This window comes from Antennarius striatus, chromosome 6, assembly GCF_040054535.1.
Source record: "Antennarius striatus isolate MH-2024 chromosome 6, ASM4005453v1, whole genome shotgun sequence".
Taxonomy (NCBI): Eukaryota; Metazoa; Chordata; class Actinopteri; order Lophiiformes; family Antennariidae; genus Antennarius; species Antennarius striatus.
In genome coordinates, this window is record NC_090781.1 from 24,283,474 (window position 1) to 24,306,024 (window position 22,551).

Below are 22,551 nucleotides of genomic sequence, written 5' to 3' on the forward strand. Positions count from 1 at the left end.
GACACTGGGATCACATCCATGTGGAGCACCAGTTCTCATGAGAGTGAAGCAGCTGGATTATACCCACAAGTCTACGTGCTGCTGTGTTGGAGTTCTCCCTGGGTAATGAAAGGGTCACCTTCATGTGAGTGTGTGTGTGTCACGGTAGAGAAGGTTCTGATTGCTTTGTGGACTTAAGCAATGAAAAACAGTTGAGTATTTGAATTCTGCATCTCTGGGTGGCATTCAGACCAGGATTCCAACAAAAGACCATTTCATCTGGAGGGGACTTCCATATCCACGTGGTTAACCAGAGAGAAACCTGATGGGGTGTAGTTGGAGGTAACTGAATGTTGAGTGGTGCTTTGTTATTGGAAGTCTGTTCTTGTCATGGGTTGGCCATAAACACCATGTTTGAGCAAGAAGAGAGTCATTATTGTATTTGGTGTCAAATCATCAGACCTACCAGTGTTTGTGTGGGACAGTGTGGGGGGGGGGGGGGGTAAAGGGGACTAGAACTGTCAACTAATCAGAACCTGGTGGCTTGTTGGATCAGATCAGGGGGGAGATGCTGCCAGACAAACCTGGCAAACTCAAATGAGAATGGCAGAGAAGTTTATCAATGTCAACTTATTTTTCTGGGGGATTAAAATGAAACCAAAATGGTTTTCACGTCTTGAACACCCTGCACAGTCTCCAGGTCCCATGATATAACCATGGATTAGACTGGTGGGCACAGAGATTATGTAGCTTGATAATCCAAGACTTACTCCAGTCTTAAAAGCAAATTTTTGATCCCTGTTAATAAAATAAAGGCTAAATTTGAACTTTGAATTGCTTCTGTTTTTACAAAAGAACTAAGCCATGCAACACCACAGGAAAAAGACAAAACTAAAGACGGCTGCCTTTAGCAGTGGAATCTAATGTGTTCACCTTGATCAGTACGTTACTGTACTCTGAGATACAGGGACATAAAAAGGCAGCAATGTAAAATGTATACAGAATGTAAAGGGGAGAAGTGTTGTGAGAGCCAGAGAGGGAGCAGCAGAGTTAAGTGCTCTCAAGAGAGCAGACCGTGGTTAGGGATTATTAAATGGGATCAATAACTAACAAGGCTTCTCTGCGCGCGCGCACACACACACACACACACACACACACACACACACACATTCTCTCTCCCCCACCATCCTCAGTCTCTAACCTCCCCTCTTCTCCCAATTCTTCACATACACTCTGCATGTCTCGGATTTTACAGAGCCTGTCTCGCCGTTCACATTTAAAAATGTTTATCACATTTCTCCAGACGCTCTCATCTTGTTTTACAGCCGCTCTACATTTCAACATTTCCAATTTTCAGTCAATTTCTTCTGTCGTTTCTTTGCACCAGCTTCCAATCCTTAGCCGCTGTTTTGTGGAGCTCCACCATTTGCCAACATTGGTTTCAATAAGGGGTCAACCACACAGAATGGCAACAGATCCATTTGTATAAGCTTGCTGTCCAGATATTTGTTTTGTTTTTGTTCTATTTTTTATTGTATTTCATTCTATTTTTATTAATGTATTAACCTATTTTAGTATAATCATGCTCTTAAAAGTAAATGTCAACTAGATTCTTGATTAGAAAATCTTTCCACCAAGGACGTAATTAGTACTCGGCGTAAAACTCAAGTTAAAAACTCGCGTCAAAAAAATACAGATCAAAGAAAGCAATTAGAAATAATTCAAGATTAAAATGTTTTGCCATAAATAAACTCAAGTTATGATCTTTAAAGACATCAATGTCTAAATGTCAGACAAGCTTTGTGATTTTCTAAGTTGTGTTCCGTTCAGACATTTGATTTAGTTCTAGTTCTTACATTTGAATGTTTTAGCCAAAATATTATCATACAGCAGGTGTCACCAAGAAATTCAAGAAGTAAAACCATCGAAACAAACTTGTGGATTGTATTTATATTATTATAAGGCCATTAATTTCTACATTAAGACAGCCAGATGGGAGGCTTTGGCAGGCCAGATGTGGACTTCCATCTGTTGTAGAACAGACAGTAAACCCCAGACATGAGACCATCCTTCATTAACAAACACAACCCAGACCTCACATCAGGACTTCTGCTCAGTGGTTTGAAGATCTGATGAAAAATGTCTCTTATTGCTTCCTGTAGCTGATAGGTGAGGTATTTATCAAACCGCCGTATTATTCATGGTCTACACTAAGTGTCTGCCAGACATTCTAAATAAAGCTTAATATATAAACCAGCGTCACCCAAACCATCTCCTCTCTCTCCTCTGTTGCTCTTCATTCCTGTGTCACCTCCTCCAATCTCAGCAGCCTGGACATGTTGTTGAAGACTGGGCCTTTACTGCCGCTGTTTTTTTTTTTTTTTTACACCTCGACTCAAAACAGGGGTACAGCAGTGAGGAAGAGAAGAGGCGAAAGTGAGAGCAATCTCTGCAGTGGTGAGATAGGAGGTGAGCAACAAAAGGAGGGAACATGGCTGTGTGGATGGATGGATGAATGATAGACAAGGCGGGAAGGGGAGAGAGAAGAGGGAAAGCAAGCATGCTGCTGTGAGGTGATAGTGCCAAGACAAAAATGAGCACGGGGGGGGGGGGACAGGGGCAACAGAAGCTGATGAGAGAAGGGATGCTGTATCCTACAATAACTTGGCAACAGTTTGAACAAGGATGGAGAGAAAGAAGGAAAGTGATGACAGACAGGTGTAAGGTGACACAAGGTTCCTCAATCCTTTCTGCCAGAAAAAACAAGAATGAGAGGAAAAAATTACATGAAAGAAAAGAAAAAGGAAATGTATTCTTGAGTTTTTATAATGATGGTGCAAAGTAAAGGCAACTAAGTCTTTCAGCTTTTCCTGGAATTTAAATTTAAAAAAAAAAGCTTTCTTTTAGCGTTAAATGTCAAGAACATGAGTTCAATACTTTAAGCTGCAATTTAATAAATAACTGCTGTCAAAGTAGACACCATTTTATTAGACATTATGGTTTCTGTATTCTGTTTCTTCTGTACGATAGGTGGTTTGTAGTGGTGTTGCTAGGGAACCAGAGGATTACAGGAAGTCAATCCCAAAAAAGTAATTGAGGCACATAACTCCTTATTAAACCACGTCTTCATTTTGGTTGTTCAGTTTTTTATACTAATTACACAAAAACGACATAACAGCTATTAGTTAGAATAGAGCGCTTCAGGAGCAATGGTGGCGCTGATGTGTCAACACATTCTACAAGCCTGTTGGCTGTACAGCACCTAACAGTAATATTTTATTCATAATTTGCATAAGATAAAAAAAAAATTCCAGGTCATGTTAACATACCTTTAGGGGATGGAGACTATATGAGTTTCATGACAAGATGAGACAAGTGTTTCAAAATCTGTCTTGAAATTGAGTTCTAAGACATAAAAAGGTTCAGAATTTCTTTTTTTATCTCAATTGTGCACAAACTAAAGCTGTGAAGGCAACAACACACCACACACTACCTCCTCACATGACCTTTCTCACGTGAGCTCCTGGAGGAGCAGATGTCGATAAATTTTGTGGTGCAACCACTTGCTTACAGTGAGAAAAATCAAAAGCAGAAGAAGAGGAATGTTTGTCTGTTCTTCAGTGAGAACAGGTGGTGAGATATTGAGTTTCTGTCAGCAATAGCATGTCAGCTAACATCAGGCTCAAGCCTCACCAGTGTTAACAGACACTGGAAGCGCCTTCAGCCGCTGCAGAACATCTCATTACCTGTTGAGGATAACTGATGTAATCATCCAGACTAACGTGGAAATATTAAACATGTCTGACGTTGAAATTTAATGTTAGAACAGCGCTTACTACTCAGTTTTTTTTTAATCAGTGAGCTGATAATATTAAAAAAATGGTAACTGATTTACATTTACAAATTAAAACCCTTTTCAGATTAGAAAGTTGTTTTAGTTAACTAAAGCAGGACTGAAGATTAAAAATGAATCCAATAGTGACCAAAAGTCATTAGAAAGGTAACCAGAGTGAGGTGTGAAACGAGATAGAATACAGAACATGGAAAAAGTGTGGGCAACAAGACTAGAGGCAACAGAAAGACAATGTTATTGAGTGGATGGAGAGAAAAAAGAAAAGTGTGTGAAAAAAGATGAAGCTCTTTTGGGGGGGTGGGGGGTGAGAGGAATTAGACACAGCATGTGCATATGTTGTAGTGAGGGACTACAGAAGTGAGGGATGCTGTCACTTCGGGGAGGGGGGGGTGCAGATTGCACACACATTGACAAGGCTGCACGTCAGAGATAGCACAACAAAAGGAGGCCTGGCAGATTTGAATTAATGTAATTATCAAGTCACTTATTAATGCAATAGCTTCTATGAATGTGCATCAGCCGGCGGGTCACAGACACAAAGTGATGCGAGACACGTGAGCATCGTGAAAAGAGCACAATGTGAAACCAGCTTGAAAAAAAAAAAAAATCACTCCTACAGATACATAATAAAAGTGTGGACCAATAGGAATCCTCTGCTGTGTTATGTAAGGAATTAAATATTCACACACACGCTACTAAAACAGGTTGATGAAGTAGCAACAGGCCAATCTGTTATGGTTGGCCGGCTGGTCACATGGGGTTAATAGATTCCCCTCGGCCTTCACCGCCATCAGCCACGACCCTCTTACCACAGCGGCACATAGTCAGCGATAATCTCTAAACAGACGAGATGCGGGGGTCGCTCTATTAACGGTGACCCGGAAAAACTGGCCTACAGCTTCCACATTCAAATGAGCGGCATTTGTTTTTGCAGCGCTAATATCTTTGAGGCAGAAACATGCACAAGGCTGTTAAAAACACACACACACACACATCAGCTCCAGGGATCTCATTGTGGAGTGGGTGTAAAATCTATAACCATCCATAACAAAGTTGCATTACATGGTTGGAATGCTTCAGAAAACACACTTAAAATGTGTGATGGAAAGTTAAGTGTGTGTAAAATACTGTCAAAATTCTTCAAGCTGGAAGAATCAGAAGCGGAATCATTCCGTGATTCCAGGAATCTTTAATGGAGGGAGGAAAAGCGACTTCAGCTCAGTGTCAAGCAGCTGATCTGTGGTAATGAAACCCATGCAGAAACACACCTGACACAGGTGAGCAGTTCCGAAGGAGCTTCTCCGTTATTTTCTTCTTTGCTCTCCTGACATTCACTTAAAAATACAATCTTAGACAATTTTCCTGATTTTTTTGATGCAAAACTACAATGTGAAGAGAGCCGCAACTTATATCAAACTTTTGTTGCTCTAAATGCTTCAATAAAAAAAAGGAATGGCTGACTGGTGGGAGAGCGTGACTGCCACCTGCTGGACACGTCACACAACTGCTGAGTTTTTCTTCTGTCATTTTTGTGGTATCAGTGGAAACATGCTTTAAAATGGATTTTTAGTATTCTAACCCCATTAGCATCAATGGCAGATATTTTTCTATGGAAATGCAAACTGTAAATCTTTGTTTACTTGAACTTTTCTCATTAAGTATAACTCCTTCATAATGATGCTACTATATGCAAAAAAAAAAAAAAAAGTAAAGTCTCAAGCTACAATTAGAGTATTTTAAATAAATATTAGAAGAAATGAAGGTGAAGGGAATATTATTTAAGCATCGTTTCTTTGAGTTGACATGATCTGCTTCTTCACCTGTTTGGATGTTCATAGATCATCATTACAAACAGAAAAAAATAGAAAGTATTTCTCTGTGCTTGTGTTCCATTTCTAGGAACTACATTCTTCCCTGACATTAATGAAAGATGACTTTTGGCGCTCTGGGTTTGTTTCTTTCTACACTGATCACCTAATTTTAAAGTCACTTAACACATTGTTTTCATATTACTATGCAGATATCTGTGTAACTTCAACAAAAAAGGCTTTCTTTGAGCAGCTTTCACCACAAATTGCTTCATTTCAAAATTCATTTGCAAACGGTAAATGATGTGATTTAAGCTCTCGTGTCTTGACTAAAATGGATCTTTTTTTTTTTAATTTTTACAGCGACAACTTCATGTTGATGTTAAATTGATGCTGGGCAGAAAATACAAACTGAAATAAGCTGCAGCACAAAGCTTACAAACCAACAGGGCATAGCGGAAAGTTGAAATAGATGACTCAGCGTGGGTCGTGTCACGACTACTATTGGAGCTCTTACCTCCTGATGGTGGCTGCTGGCCAGCCAGCTGCTGGATTCTTGTGGGCTGGGTGTCTAATATTGTCTGGTGACTTATCAAACTGCACAGCCAGAGCATTGTTTAAATCTGGGGAAGTGAAGGACGTAACTTCCACCTCCTGATAATTTACTGCGTGGAAAGAACCGTTTGTGTGGCACAAACAAGAAGAACCAGCAATTTATAAATGGTTTGTTGCTTCTTGTTTTCTTGATAAACAATGCAATGAGAGAAATGAGAGCACAGTAAGGAAATTCTGCACCGGTGAGGAATTTACAAGATTTCATAAGTTGTGTTTTCCAGGAGGAAGATCATCAGTTCTGGTCAGCCTCAATAAACCAGGTGGAGCTTGATAAGATACGAGAGGGACAGATGAGGCAGACAAGACAGCAATAAAACGGGATTCTATGGCAGGTTTCACGTCCTCCTCTGTTCCTTTAACACACTGTCCGTTACACGAGATAGTTTCCAAAGAAGTCTTACAGGGATGGATCTTTTTATACACACACACACGCACACAGCTGACAGATCTCAAACTACATCGTTTTCCTTCAGTGACCCAAACATGACAACCTCTGGACCTACAATACATCTAGTTCACTATGAGATGACATTGATAAATTTAGAGGGTTTTCTAATAAATAGACATCGATCAGGTGGAGGACACGGACCTGTGTGTCTGAAAGCAGCTGATATAAATCAGGTGTTCATGTGTACACAATAGAGTAGTCACTCTTTCCCTATGGATGGATACGACATCAGTGAGACCAGGTCTCGTCGTATCCATCCACCAACACGTGGTAAAGAACATCAGTGAGACCGTATCTCGTTCTTTCCCACGTGTTGGTGGATGGATACAACATCAGTGAGACCAGGTCTCGTTCTTTACCACGTGTTGGTGGATGGATACGACATCAGTGAGACCAGGTCTCGTTCTTTACCACGTGTTGGTGGATGGATACGACATCAGTGAGACCGGATCTCGTTCTCATTGGAGGAGTAAAGACGTAGCTTGTGTGTTTGTGACTTTTACATTATCAGTCTTTATCATTGTTTATGTAACTTGAACATAATTAATTATACACAGGTTAAGTCTGCCTATTGATTCATCAATTTTTATTTTTATTTTTTTCATAAATTAAGGGTTTGGGGCTTTTTTTTATACCTGGAACGGATTAAAATGATTTTATTTTAAACAGGAAAATGTTTGACTTAGGATTTCAGTCACGGAACGGATTAAATTCATATCGAGGCTCTACTGTATCTCATGTTCGCACAGGTGAGGTATTAAATGCATACTAGGTTGTATGCACAAGTTGTTGCGTCTTGATTCACTTTAAATACGTATTTACTTCTGTAAATGTGTGATTTACTGGACAGATCTGTGTCATCACCACTGAAGACGGGCGAGTTCGAGCCTTCGGCAAAAAGCTGAAACAAATCTATTATCTGACAGTTAATCCGATTCTAAATGTTCTGGATGTGTGGATCACAACAGTGTGTACTGATTAGCATTTTGGTGATAGAGCTCATATCATTGTTATTTTTCTTTTTGTATTGACCGTGAGCAGGGATATTTATGGTGAACCGGGAGTCGTGCATTTTCCTCCAGTCGCACACGGAGGCACAAGGAAACTTATTTGTTGTTCCAAGGAGTTGTTCCAGCCTGTCCTTTGATAAATAAGGAACAGACCCTTACGACTGATTCAATACACAGCAGCAGCAGCAGATTCCTGACTGTGACCAAAACACATTTTTACTGGTATAATTGATGCAGCCTTCAGCTTTCAATCACAAACCTTTTTTACAAGTAGGAAATTTATATCTTCAATCCCTGGAAAACATATGTAAGCATACTCTATATTTATAGGTGATCCTGGGGGGCAGAGATAGAGAAGCAGGAAGTGTGTCGAGACAGTTTATTACCAGTCAGTCTCTTATCAGTGAGCGTATGCGGTAGGTGGACGGAGAGAGGACAGTGCGGCTGGGGGTGAATGATGGCTATATTGATCTCCAATGCTCTCACCAGCCCGTTCATGTCAGTTTAGCACCTTGGCAACACTGGCTTTAGAGCCCCATCAATACTGAACTTTGGCACTCAGCAAAGACAGAGAGAGACAGATGGGAGATAGAGAGGGAGGGGGAATAAATAGAAATAAATATCAAGAACAAAGTCAAGGGTAACGCTTTCCTGCTGTAAGGAAGGCCACAAGCACACTTAAAGGAATATTTTAAACCAGGTATTCATTATCTACATGTGTATAGCAATTACTGTGAGATATTTTATATAAGTATCATACAGTAACAAGAGTCTAGTCGTATGAATAATCTAAGGGCTTGACGTCCCACTGGTCATCCCTGCATCCCTTCCGATATTTTGTCGACTTTCTTTAGGGTCTGCTGAACTTGCTCCGACTGATAATCTGACACCTCGTGTTGCACAACGTTCATTCTGAGGAGACGGTTTTCAAATTGTTCTCCTCTGATGCTCCATTTCTGTTTGGTGAAGCAGAAAATTAACTCGTTTGCATTATCTGATAGTGGCTGAGTATTGGATTTTTATGTTATATCTATTACGACAGCGCAGCTCTTAAAACCCACAGGTTTAATTACCTTGTTCGGATCTGTGTGGATTCATGTTCGACTGCTTTTTGTTTGTATGCAGATGTAAAAGGTATGACTGAGTGCCTTGAAATAAAGACCGGACAATGAGTAAAGTGACCGCTCATGAGGGTCTGGGCCTCCATCCACACCACAGAGCGATGCTCATCCATGTTTTAATGACATAAGCTGCAATATGTCAGTTTTTATTGGCTCATTTAGTATCACCTGTGCTAAAATGTTGACTAAACATCAAATCTATCAACACTTTTCTTTCCATGCAGGCGACATTGTTGGAAAATCTGTATTTTGGCCAGAAGCAGCTCTAGAAATGAAAGCGTTGAATAAGGTGGAGTTCTGTGTTCTGAGCATCTGACAACAGGTGGAAGGAAAACATCAGTGTGTGGAGTGTGTGGATCTGTGTGTGTGTGGAGTGTGTTTTACTAACCGGTCACAGGAGCAGGCCACCAGGAGGCTGAGCAGGTTATAGATGATGAAGGTGAAGATGACGGCTGTAATGGTTCCACGGGGGATGGAGTAACTGGGATTCTTCAATTCGCCTGATGGACAGGGAGGTTCATTAGGAGTTCAGACACACACACACACACACACACACACACACACACACACACACACACACACACACAGTCTCACCTACCTGACATGTTGGAACCAGCCATGATCCCGGTGCAACCGTTAAACATGACGGCGAACACAGTGGCAAAGGTCATCATAGTGTTGGTTGTGTAGTCCACAGTGTAGTCGGCTGTTGGGGGGGGGGGCAGGTTGGTTAGTGAAGCGGTGCATCAACCAGAACATCTGATGAGCCACAAGTTTGGATCCACTCAGTTCAAGGAGGAGTTTGGATTTTTTTAACTCATGAAGTTAAACAAAGAAAACAGCAGTTCAGTCAGTAAAGAACTCACCATTGTAAGATCTACTAAAACAACCCATTAAAACATAATTATCAGACCTACCCAGAAAACATTCAATGTTTTTCTTGTAATTTTGTGATTTTAATCTGGATTTCACAATGTTTCACGTAAAATTAAATTTGCTTGGCCTATGTATGGTCAGCTTGTGGGATTATTCACAGCCTGGCTGTGTAATAGGGCTCACATGTGCCTGACTGCAGTGAGAAGCATTAGCTTAGTGGTCATGTGCTCCGATACACAACACAGGGCTACAGAAGATCTTTACACACTGGTGGCATGAACGTTTGCATATCTGTGCAGGATTTTATTTTGCAGTTTGCATGACTTTTTTTTCTTAGCATGTCAATTAACTTGTTGAACACATGAATAAAAAGCGTAGATCTGTTTTCCTTTACTTCAAAAAATAAAGTGAAAAAGCGATCATTACTCCAACTGGGGTATGAAAAAGATGAATTCACTATATTACATATTTCAATAGCTAGACTTTCTTACCTTCATGATACAGAAATGGATCTGTTGTGTTGTTTTTTAGTGTTCTACTTCTGTTATCACTGTGTTTATCAGAAATATCTGACCTTTAGTACCCTTGTTGCCTCATTAAAAAGAAACCCACCAAACATTACTTCACACGTTTGTCTTTGTTGAGTCGTGTGTAACCTGCAACCCGGACTGGGTTCTGAATTAGCACATGAAACGGAGCAGAAGGCTGGCTCATATGACGGGGTTAAAATGGGCGGAATGTGCCGTGTTATCCTTCATCACGTTTTATAATCGATGAAAACCTGGTCACAGCATGCCTCCCCCACCCCCATCCAGTCACTAACACACTTCCTCTTGCTTCCTGATCTCTGAACTATTTATTGGTTTACGTTGAGCAGACTCTCTACTTAACAGAGGTCAACTCATTCATTCAAGTCCTGCATTTTCAGCTGACTTTTTTTGATCAGACACCGTTTTCAGCAAGGGCAAAGCATGACATGCAAGGGGGGGCACCGCCCTCTTTTGTGTCTGGGTCAAACAACGATTTCCCCCAACCCCAAGAAGCAACATGGGTATCCTTTTTACATCCTTTTTACTTTTAAGAGATAGATCATTGTTAAATCATCAGACGAGGCTGACACTCAACAGATAAATATCATTCTCCTCACCCCAAAGGTTTCCTAGCAGTGTGTCCAACTTGAAACCGGTGAAGTTGGCCGTGGTTGGAAACGTGGGTTCCGTCCTGTTGCTCACCGGGTTGACGGAACCGGGCAGGTTGATGGTGCGAGGGGCTACGGCGAAGAAGCTGATGAAGATGGTGCCCAGGACAAACATGACCACCACGAAGATGAGGAAGGTGGCCTTAGCATAGATGTGGGCTCCCACCAAGCAGACCAGCAAGCAGAGCAGGGCGATGGCTGTGGCGTACAGTAGGGACCACCAGTAGCCCGATGGCAGGACCTGGTAAGAAGAGTGGATCAGAGTCGGGTCTGGAAGGAAATGGGACAAGGGGACATTCGTCAGTGTCTGTGCATCATTTACAGAATGTTCACATCTCTTTTGTTGTAGCACGAAACTAAACTCACCCTCAGGCACCCCAAAGGTGGCCACGATGGCTTCTACTAGACCCAGCACGTAAAGAGCGCTGCCACACACGTTGGCCAAGAAGAACATGATGCCCATGCTGCCACCGAACTCGGGCCCCAGCGCTCGGCTTATCATGTCTGAATGGAGGTCAAGTCAGAGTTCACGTTCACGACCAACAATAAAATAGCTGCGTTTCAGTCATTCTCAGATTGCATTCGAAGACCTTGACATCAGTAAGATTTAAATCGCTTTCCTGCTGAGTGTGAGACAAGAGGACGCCGCTGCTGCTAAGAGATGGAAGCAGCGACATCGACACCCAGGAACTGGTTTAATAAAATGGGTGAACTGTTAGCGTAGCCAAGTACAAACTTAATATTATTCGATATATTCGATATTTAATTAGTGGGCTTTACAGGATATGGTTGAATGTTTTTAACTTTTGGCTCTGGATTGTAGTTTCTTATTTGGCAGATGGTTATGAGTGTGGTATTCTCATCCAAATCTCAGAGATGGTGATCATATTTCCCAAAAGGGCAAATTATTCATCAGGCTAAAGCTACTTAATGCGCTCTTTTATTTTTACTATTTGAACAGTCACAAGATGTTCCTTTATTTGTCCCAAAAATAAATTGTTTTCCTTGACGGAACCTCCTTAAGGGATAAAAAAAGTTATACTCTACAAGGGGAAATTCAAAGTCCATAAAGTCTTATCAAGCTCTCTAGTACTACGTGGACTCTGGACCGGGTCTGATGTGTTAACGTCTCAGAGCTCATTCAGCTTCGCCAACAATAGAGTGAAGACATCGTGAGCGCTGACACCGTTCCATATGAGGAGGATACAGTAGGCTCCCCCAGCATCCAGCGCTCCGTTGGTGGAAATGGCACACACCGACAAGACGGTCATAGAGATGATGAAGTAGGCCACCCCGTACATGGCGATGGCTTGGTACAGTCCAGACTGTCCAACCACAAACCCTAGGAAGGCAAAATACAAAGAGTCTGATCAGCAGAAAGTTTCACAGTCACATCAATGAGGAAGAAGTCACTATTAGAGAAAGAACGCCAGCACTGAGCTCACATTCCAGGAAGTTACAATCACTCAGGTCTGGTTTCCTTTCCCTGTATCATCAAGGTAACGACTGCAGTTGTAATGAAAGGTAGCACAAAACGGTTGTTTTTTCTTTTTTAAATATAATTACTACTATTACTAGTAGCGGCAGCAGGACATCCACTCATGTCATTAAGTGCATGTCAGCGGCGCTCTTTGTGCTGACAGCAAATTTAGTTTCTTCATCTTTTATTGATAATACCAATAATAAATAAATGTTCATGACATCCCCACCAGATTTTGCAGGGTAGCATACTGTAAAACCACTAACTGCTGTACCAATAGTGTTCAACACTATTTTACAATTACGTATAATAAATAGTATTTTACTATTTTTGAATAAAAACGAAATCCAAACTCCTGGTTATGAACATAAATGTATGAAATATCCACAAACCAACACGATGTTTGTTTTAAAATGCGTGGAATCACCGTGGAAACGTTTAGCATCGTCAATACAAACCAAATGGATACAATGATTAGATCACAAGGAGTCAGTAAGACTGAGCATGTGTTACAGTGTGTCTGTGTGTGTGTGTGTGTGTGTGTGTGTGTGTGTGTGTGTGTGTGTGTGTGTGTGTGTGTGTGTGTGTGTGTGTGTGTGTGTGTTATAACATTAGCCAAATGACAAACGGTTTTATGCAACAGGTTATTATACATCACACAGCAAACAGCTAAGGTTAATGATAATTACATCAATAGTAAACTGAAATCAGTGTCTTGCTCCACTATCAGTGTTCACCTCTGGTCTCAGTTCACTAAAGGTAAACAGTTCTGCTCATCTATTGAGCCAAATCACAAGATTAGGTGAATATCAGGGCAGCAGTTTCTGCATAGTTAGGGAAAACGCTGGATGTTGTAACCATAGCAATGCTAAATAGGAAAAACGATTGAATTTTATATTAATCTATACTCAAAGTTAACGTGTACTAAGGTCTCAAGAAAAGCAGGACATCGGTATGACGACAGGGTACGATGTTTTTGGCATATTGTATGAAAAAGAAAAGTTAGCAGCGGCTAAGAAAGAAAATTATTGCAGTATTATTGTGTTTATTATTCTTTGGCTCATGGTAAACCATCAGACGGCGAAGCTGCTGCTTCTGTTACACACGGTTCTGCTGCTGGCAGAACGTCTGCACATTATCTGAACGCTCACACTGGAATGGCTCTACTCAGCCAATGATTTGTTGGGGGTAAATATGGAGCGGCAGTGAGGGAAGGGGGTCTTTGTTGTCCAACTATTGCTTCATCGCTATGAACTGTTTCAAACTCAGAGCTGACAATGAATGATGAACAAAAACAGAAGCAAAAGTGTTAATGTAGCACACATCCAGAACATCAACGTGTGCAGGAACCAGAAACAAGCTGAAGAACAACTCTGTCTCCTCTGGTGAAGAAAAAGCTGTTAGACTGTCTGTTAACATCTACGTCCAGAGGAGTTGATGCTGAGCAGCTCTAAGCAATAGCTGCTTGGAACTGTTGAAAATCTCACAAATCTCATGTGTGTATAATCACAGTGAAGGAAAGGATGCATTTCCATTTAGCACCCACACAGGCCTCACTTTTCACTACAGTCAGATCTGATTATACACACAGTTAGGCAAGCTGAATTCCTAGGAATTCCTTTTTGAACAAATACAGCGCTCTCAGTCGATCCATAATGTTCATAGAACTAAAACCTGAGGCTTAGATAATGTTTAACTTAGTTTTGCTTCCTCAGGCTCAATGTGATGGAGTTCTGTATAAAAATATCATGGCCTTCTTGAAGGATGTATACTTTTTCCTCTACCAGTGCTTCAAGTATCTTCAACAGATTGACAGTATGTTTGGGAGTTGTGTTTAAGTCCATTGACCCAAAAAGGTCCAAATAGCTCATCATTGAATATAAGCAGGCTAAACTAGTACCCCTCCTCCATCTTGCTGGCATCTAACAGGAAGTGGAACTCTGTGCCCAGTAGCGGTCCAACCGCAGGCCAAACAATCTGGTCCATCAGGAGACTCATTTCATAATTTTTTTTTTTTAAATCTCATCTTCAGATGAGTCTTGACCTGGTTTTCACATATCTGAGCATTTATATATAATTAATTATACACAGGTAAAATATGAATGTCTATCGGTTGATAAAAATGTTTTCTTTTCATGATTTTAGGGGGTTTGGGACTTTTTTGCAAGGCTAGAGCAGATTAAAAGGATTGAAGTTATTTTAAATGGGGGAGATTTATTTGAGTTGAGTTGTTTGACTTACGAGCTCAGTCACGCAATGAATTAAACTCAATTTTCTTGCTTTTAACCGCCATAATAATTAAGTTTGAAAGGTGTTAGGACTCTACATTATGAAAAACATGAATGCCAAGCGGACTGGCATGTTAACATGCGAGAATAGCGGTCTTATGTCTTACAAAGACTCACTATGCATGCTCATGTGAGGCTGTGAATGTGCGTATACTCTGCAGCTGACATCTCATGACATGGAGGGAGCAAGAGTGGGTGGGGGGCAAATGAGGGAGGGGTACAAGTCAGAAGAAGGTATAACAGGGGAGACACACGCAAAGAAGCTTAAGAGTAAATAGTAAATTGCTTTTTAATGTCTTTATGTGAAATTGTGGTACAAACTTCCCACCTGGAGACAAGGATCAAGACTGCAGCTATTTTATTCGTAATATTATAGATTGTTATGAAAAACACATTATCCCTTTGAAAGAAGTTGGTAATGAGTCTCATATGAACTTCTTGTGTAAAAGAAATGAGTAAATCCTACTTATTACACTTTCAAGGAACTATTACAAATCAATTTCGGAGAGCTGAAATATGAAAAGCCTCAATTTCTGAATCTACGCCAGACTGAAAGCCATTAAATTGGTGGAACCCACAAGAAATTGGTTCAGAAATGTTCAAGATCACATGTTAGCTGTGGAAAAAGCCTTTGTTGAGTTTTGGAACAACTTTTCAAACTAAGATATAAATAATTCAAATTACAATCTACTTCCAATGTATTCTTTCCCGATAAATAAAAAGGAAATTCTCCCCCACCGAGCGAGGATAAATGCTGCAGCATAATGCAAATTTTAATTATAATTTAATGCATACACTAGCTCAGCATATAATTACTCATTCAAGATAAATGTGGGTGCTTTAAAATCAGATCTCAGAAAAAAAGTTTGCATTTATCAAAACTAGTATTAGGAAACATGAGCCTGTTACAGTTAACCTTAAAGGATAAAAGACCGAACCTCTAATCAATAGGTTAGGATGAGGAATCAATGGAGGAAAAACAACCAAGATCAATATATTTAGATTGATTGATCATCTCTACTTCTGTGTCATCAAGTTTTACCGATTTAATCAGCTGATCAGCCAATTGAATTGGTTTATTATTACTATATCTTAATACAAGAAGGCATTCAAGTTGGATGACTGGTATCTGTGCCGAATTCTCAAAAAGACTCATGTGGAGCTCAAAGTAAAGTAAAATATCATGAAAGTCACGTGAAACGCACAAAAAAAATTAAAACACTTATTTTTGAATGGGGCCTGGCGGAGCCCCCCAAGTGTAACCCTGAGATGAAGGGAATCGGGTCACCACGGTGGACACTCACCGATCCGGAGGAACACCACCACGCTGAACATGGACAGCAGGGTGGGGATGATCACCCCGAAGAAGATGGACAGCTTCTTCGGCTGCGACTGCTGGTTCGACTTCAGCCTGGAGCTTCCCAGGCGCTGCTCCTGGGCCTTCCCCGCCGGACCGGACCGCATCTCGGTCTCACTGACGCTGGTGGCGAGGCGGTAGTGGAGGAGTGGGGTTCTCTCCGTCATGGTGAAACCTGCCTTTGGAGAAGTTCATCAAATGGAAAGAAAGGGTTTCAGAGATGAATGTCAACACTGGGAGCTGTCAGTGTCGTCGAATAACTAGTTAATACTAGTCGAATAACTAGTTAATACTAGAATAAAATGCTTTTCGTTGTAGATTATTAAAAAAAAAACAACTTCATACCTAAAAACCCGCCACGCAAAATTTAAAACTATCTTAAAACTAGACGAGCCAGGTGTCGCCGCTGTGTGTAATCATTTCTAATAGGGAGTGAGATGTCATGTGACGTAGAGGCAAACTTAAGTATTAACGCTCACAGATACTGTTTCCGGTTAAGACTTTCAGTATAAAAGCAGGAAACAGCTACTGTATGTATGTTTTGGACGCTCGCGAGATAGTCCAAAATAAACTTAGAAATAAAGAGATAAAGCCACCAAAACGAAACATTTGTCACGCAAAAAATAATGCAAAAATGTTTAGGTTCAAATAATTACTTTATTCAGCGCCATTCACATGTATTGAATTCTTCCTGGATGAATTGCAGCACATTTCAGGTTACAGTAATTGATTTAATAACTACTAGACAGGCTGATGAAAGCTCAAGTGAAACCAAGCTTAAAGGTGGATTAACAATGATATACAGTATAATAAACATAAACAAAAGCTCTAAAGTTCTTAACGCCAACACACTTGCGTGTCATGTTAATATGAAACATTTAAATCACAAAATAAGGTAAAAATGCGAATATACAGAAAACAGCTGAGGAAGTAGCCTATTCTGAGTCAAATCAACCAGAAAAGTCGACTTTAAAGACTCATTAAGAAACAAAACTGCTTTGAAGTTAAATCGGATTTTTTTCAAAATCTTATTTTGAAAAGAATTCGTGTGGTTTCCGGGGTTGTCTATTCTTTTTTACTTGTCTTGACAACAATGCGTCGTTCCCAGCTTGTTGATTTCGATCATGTGACCAGACTCTGAGCCAATTAGAACACTGATTTCGTCCTGCTACCTGCTGATAGAGACGTCAAACCCGTCAAACTTGGTGAACTTCTGATTGATTATTGAAAAAAGAAGCTCGATATCAGCTGACTCCCATTATTAAATAGGAATAGAAGAAAACATCACATGCATCCAATGTAGGTTTATTATTTTTGATGCGTTAGACTGCTATCAAACACCAACACACGAATATAATAGGAAGGATTTGGCAACAACTCCAACTTGCACGGTTTAAAACTACAAACACAATGTAATGTAGGAGGAAATGCCAAAGTCAACCAAATACGCTCTTCCTCTTCTTTCACTTCTGCATTCTCATGATAATTCAACACATACTCACAACTGGGCATTAAAATTCAAAGGTTTAAACTGGTTTGGGATAAAGGTGATTCATAAAGAATAGAGAAACAGTGCAATAGCCCAATCACTTCCAAGTCATCCATAACAAATAAATAATACATTTACACACATTGCAGGTCAGTATGTCTTTTTCTAGACACTAGAGAATTACACATCACAGGAAAAAATACTGCAGCATGATCCATAAATATTCTACACATATGTTTTAAAAAACTAAATGCATACATATCTAACATATCTATACTAGTAATGTAGACCTAAACATTGTGCATACACGACATACAAGCAGGCACGCATATATTCAGAAATAATTAGATTTTGCACAAATAACTACAAACAAATTTGCTGCATTTGTTGTGGCATACAAAAAATTTCCTGTTTTAAAAATCCAAACAGTTGACAGTCATATTATGTTTGCATTTAGGACACTGCTGGCTGTTTCTGCATCATTTTTTTGAAGATCTCCCTCACTTTATTTTCTGTTTTGAGAAGATTTTTGAGAAGATCAGTATCAGTCTCTTCTTGCATGCCAGGGATGAAACTGTCCTGACTTTTAAACCCATTTGCCAGATCATTACTGACATCACCATAGAGCACCTCTCCTATCAGACCTATAGAGGGCGCTAGAGTAGCAGCAATTTTCCATTGTTAACTGCGCTTGGTTCATTCTAACACCAGGAATGTGATTTAAAAAGTGCTTTTCTTAACTCAGTCAGATGTACAGACATAGAAACACATGGATACAGGGCGTCCAAAATGTTTCCAGACAAGATTAACATCCACTTTAATGACCTCCAACATCTTCAGGTGCAAAGTTCCACTCACTCCTTGCATCCTGTTGCATCTGGGCTCAGTTTGCAGGAAACACAGCGCAGCAGTGCAGATAAGCTGCTTCCCAGAGGGTCCATTACTGTGCAGTTACTGTGCAGTTGTCCTGTGTTATGCTCTGCAGATACCATCTTGGAGATCGATAGCAAGGCGCTCTAGTTTTCCCTTGAGTAACATCCTGAACAGTTCCAGGACTTTGTTCAGGCTAGTTTGGCTGGAGCACCTCTGGACTGTCGAGTCAGGTGGCATGACCTGGTCCTCCTGTTAAGAAGTACAATTATTACAGCAAACACTCGAGGCTTCGACTGAGGCCTTCTTAAAAACAAATTCAGACTCTACAAATTTAACACTACTAATTATCTTTATTGTTAGAATGAGATTAGAAAGTTTTTGGTCTCAAAATTGGGCATGAACGTTGTTTTTCCTTTTTGAAGACCAGGATGTGACCCAAGAAACAATCCATTCGATTATTTGGTGATTATTAACAGTAAAGAACAAGCTACACCTCCACTTGTCCTAACAAGAGATGACACCAGTCTTGTTTGGAGGTGAGCTCCATTACGGGTTTGTTTAGAAAAGGAAGGTGCATAAAAATGGGAATTGAAATGTGGCCACAATTTTTTCTTTTAAAGGATTAATATGAGAAACTTTATGTGGAAACTGAGCCACATTGGTGGAGACTCTTTGCAGACTCTGAGTGCCATCTATTTACTGGTGAGAAAATAATTGTGGTTTAATCAGACTTTCCACCAGTATAAATAATTGGCATTGGCATTGTGGAATTGTTGGCTTGGAATTGTACTAATTCTTTAGTTTTTATAATACCAATAAACACAATTTGAAATGTACTTGGTTATCCTTGGACCTTTTTGTACATTTATGTATAATTTTCTTAAACTGATTTCCAATAAATTACCAGAAAGTCTAATACATTAGCGTACGGTTTTTTTTGAGGCATTCATAAAAATGTTTCTCACCTGTATCTGAAGCCTGCTGACGATAGCCAGGTAATTTGAGATGTGATGTCCCACTTCCCTCAACCGTGACGTCTGACACTGCAATCTGGTCTCATTCATCACTCTCAGAACTCCATCCTGAAACATCTGGAGGCTCCCAACCACCTCTTCACGCTTCTGCTGAAGCTGGACAAAAAGCCACACAAACTCTCACAGTCTGAAACAATGAAACTTATTCTTCTTATAATTTATTGTCAGTTATTAATATTTAACGTGACAGTCTTGAGTTGTCTGTCAGAAACAGACATTTTAAGTCTCTACAGGTCACCAGAAGTTTGCTCTGAACGTTTTAACAGTAGTTATCATTATGGGTGTGTTTGAATTCCAGTTTTTAAAATGAAGTATGATTGCCTGTTATAAGAAGAGTGGGGAAATGACTCTTATATAGATTATTTTAATGTCTGAGTAATATGAATGGAATGGGCAGCTGTGCACAACACACATAAGAAAACTCAACATGACGATGATAAATGTAGACAGCTTTCAGAAATATGGAGGCAAATGTCAAATCACAGCTGGATGGATGGATGTCACTGACCCGTCTCCACATCCTCATTCAAGACGTGTCCATCAGACGCCCCCAGACGTCCCTTCCTCTCTCCATCACCCCACTTCTCACATCCAACTACTCATCTGTCCTCCTCTAATTCCACTCTCCCTCATCAGACACACACATATTTAACATAGACTCTACCGGTTCATTCATGTTCCTCTTAGCATGTTGAGCAACGTCTGAACCTAAAATTCAATTAAAGCAGTCATAGATTGTTCTACCAGGAAATGTTTGGGGGGGGGGGGGTTTATTTGAGAAGAAATCATAATGATATTGGTGATCCACAGCATCTTCACTGCTCGGTGGCCAGAATTAATTATCAGAGGTTCATCTATGAAGTTTTACCTCATGTCAAATTTTATATTTTAAGAAATGTTTTCAAACGTTTGTCATCAAGCGCCATCATCATTATTGATCATCAGCATATATGTCAAACTAAACATTGTAAATACTTCAAATAAAACAATCAAATGATTTTAAAAAGTGTGTTAGCCTCCTATCATTAACAATAGCCTCAAAGAACCAGCACGACTGCAGACCAGCTGCTGCTTGAAGGGCGACACAAAAAAAGACAACACAGAAGAAGTCACGCAGTTTATCCACAACAGTTTCCCTCAACATTGTTGTTCAAATTCAGACAAAGTGTATTTGTATGAAAATTTTTACACATTCAAATGTGACAAAAATGCAAGAAAACCAACAAATTTTGACGCATCAAGTTTGCACACAAAGAAAAAGGTTATCATGACCTCCCTGGAGATTCTGAGCTTGATTTTTTATTTATTTTACACATATATTTAACCTCTTCTGGCCCCAACATAAATAAATAATCATCTTTAAGTATGTTGCATATCAGAAAATGTACTTCTAGAACAAAATGTCCGTAAACTCCATTACTATACTGTAAAAAGAGATTCTGAAAAGTTTCTCCTCCTCATTCATCCGACGTGAACTGTGACAAAATGCTGAGCAGCTGCTTGATTCTTGCATAATTTCCTTATTAGAATGTGTGTTGGGACATCAGTCAGGTAGTACTCACAGTTTTATTTGCCCATTCTGCCACATGAATCCAAACACACGGTATCTGCACAGGAGAGGACAGCAGATCTGAGCCCACGCAGTCCGCCTGAAGACACGTACAACGATTTAAAGCAAACACGCATGAATAGAAGATCATACTGACCTCATCCCACCACAGACTGTTTCTGAAATATGTTTACTTTTGTAAAATAATACATGATTCTTCACCGTGTCTTTCTTCAGCCCCTCAATCTTATTTCCCATATTTTTCCTGGCTTGAGAGTTGCACCAAAAGTCAGCAGGTCTGGCCTGGATTTCAGGCAGATGAGAGGAAATCACTCCTATCAGCAGTAGCAGGAGTCCTGGGGGGGGGCACAGTGGAGATGACTGATGAACTGCCATCAAGCTCCCCTTTTCTGCTGTAGCAATAAATAGCTTAGATTTCCCCCCTCTTTTATTGCCTTGGCTCCAAATCCTGAGGAATTAATGAGGAGGAACCCCCCTGGGTTTCATCCTGACAAATAGGACAAAATCCGTTCCTGTTCCCGATCACACAATTCAACTTTGACACTTAGAACTGATTAAATAACAAGTTGTGTGGAAAAAAGTCGTACATGACTCACTCTGAGCTCGCAGTGAGGAGTTTGGAATCTCCTAATGATCTGACACAGCCTTAACATTATCAACATTATGTAAGATTCATTCTGTTTAATATCCATGTGACATATTTACACCATTATTAAGTATGAATAAACCACAGCGATACCAGATCCCCTCCTTTGTAAATATGATTTGTAATTTAATCCCAATTCAAGCTGTCCACTTACTGCTATAAGCCATAACCCACTCCTCGATGCATGGTGTCACTCAGCTGTGGTCCGTAAACCTGCATCCTTTCATTCCTTTCAGCTTCATAAAAACGACCTCAGAAGGGAAACTTCAGGAGTAATCCCATTTTCCATGCCTCAACGCGTGAGTCAAAGTTCCCTGGTTTTGGCACCATGTTGCTGTCTCTTTGGAGAAGTGACGACAGTGACTCACATCAAACCCAAACCAGACTATGACTTTAGAGCACGCAGGCTTCATATTTGATTTAGTGAAAAGTTAATGTTTGACTCTGGATCCTCAAATGCAAACAAGACAAGAGAGGCACCACATAGAAGCAGATGGTACTAACCCAGTTATTATATGATGACACAATCATGTCGGACTAACATGTTTCTACACCTCTAGATAAGAGGAATTATTATAAATGCAACACTGAGAAAGACAAGAGAGTAAAACAAAAATCACATGACCTCAAATGTCACAACAGGAAAGAAGTCTAATTTGGCAATTTTTTACTTTGACATAACCAACATCCAGCGACATTAAGGTGGGCTGGCAGAAATAATGGGTGGGAAACTTTTACAATAACAAGCCTCGAGGTCGGACTAGCAGCTTAGAAGCTCAATTCAGTAAGAAAATAATATTTAGAAAATAATAAAATAGTTTTATTTCATTCTAAACTAAACAGGTGGCAAAGAAAAGCACATTGAAAAGGATTGACTTAAAAATACAACTTTATTTCATATTTTAA

At 40.1% G+C, this 22,551-nt stretch overlaps 2 protein-coding genes across 5 annotated transcripts in view; both read right to left on the reverse strand.

The window, feature by feature from the left end:
* zgc:153039 overlaps positions 1–16,467 on the reverse strand; it is a 44,307-nt gene extending 27,840 nt beyond the window's left edge. The window contains exons 1-7 of one of the 2 annotated variants that reach the window (XM_068317202.1): positions 16,379–16,467; positions 15,981–16,212; positions 12,116–12,250; positions 11,275–11,412; positions 10,858–11,178; positions 9,433–9,540; positions 9,223–9,334 (exon numbers count right to left, since the gene is read on the reverse strand). In XM_068317202.1, coding sequence (XP_068173303.1) covers positions 9,223–9,334; positions 9,433–9,540; positions 10,858–11,178; positions 11,275–11,412; positions 12,116–12,250; positions 15,981–16,200 — 1,034 coding nt within the window. In that variant the 5' untranslated portion in view covers positions 16,201–16,212; positions 16,379–16,467. The remainder of the gene's footprint in view (positions 1–9,222; positions 9,335–9,432; positions 9,541–10,857; positions 11,179–11,274; positions 11,413–12,115; positions 12,251–15,980; positions 16,213–16,378) is intronic. The other variant, XM_068317203.1, reaches the window with a different exon arrangement.
* A 218-nt stretch (positions 16,468–16,685) lies between these two features.
* thpo (thrombopoietin) lies at positions 16,686–22,005 on the reverse strand. Of its 3 annotated transcripts, XM_068317887.1 has the most exons (5): positions 21,800–22,005; positions 21,189–21,334; positions 20,992–21,078; positions 19,361–19,525; positions 16,686–18,644 (listed from the first exon to the last, which is right to left on the reverse strand). In XM_068317887.1, the coding sequence occupies exons 1-5, from the start codon at positions 21,810–21,812 to the stop codon at positions 18,495–18,497; spliced, it is 561 nt and encodes a 186-aa protein (XP_068173988.1). In that variant the 5' UTR covers positions 21,813–22,005; the 3' UTR covers positions 16,686–18,494. The 3 variants fall into 3 exon arrangements, with proteins under 3 accessions (XP_068173988.1, XP_068173987.1, XP_068173986.1); XM_068317886.1 differs by lacking the exon at positions 21,800–22,005 and having other exon boundaries at positions 21,201–21,383; XM_068317885.1 differs by lacking the exon at positions 21,800–22,005 and having other exon boundaries at positions 21,189–21,383.
* Positions 22,006–22,551: the final 546 nt, after the last annotated feature.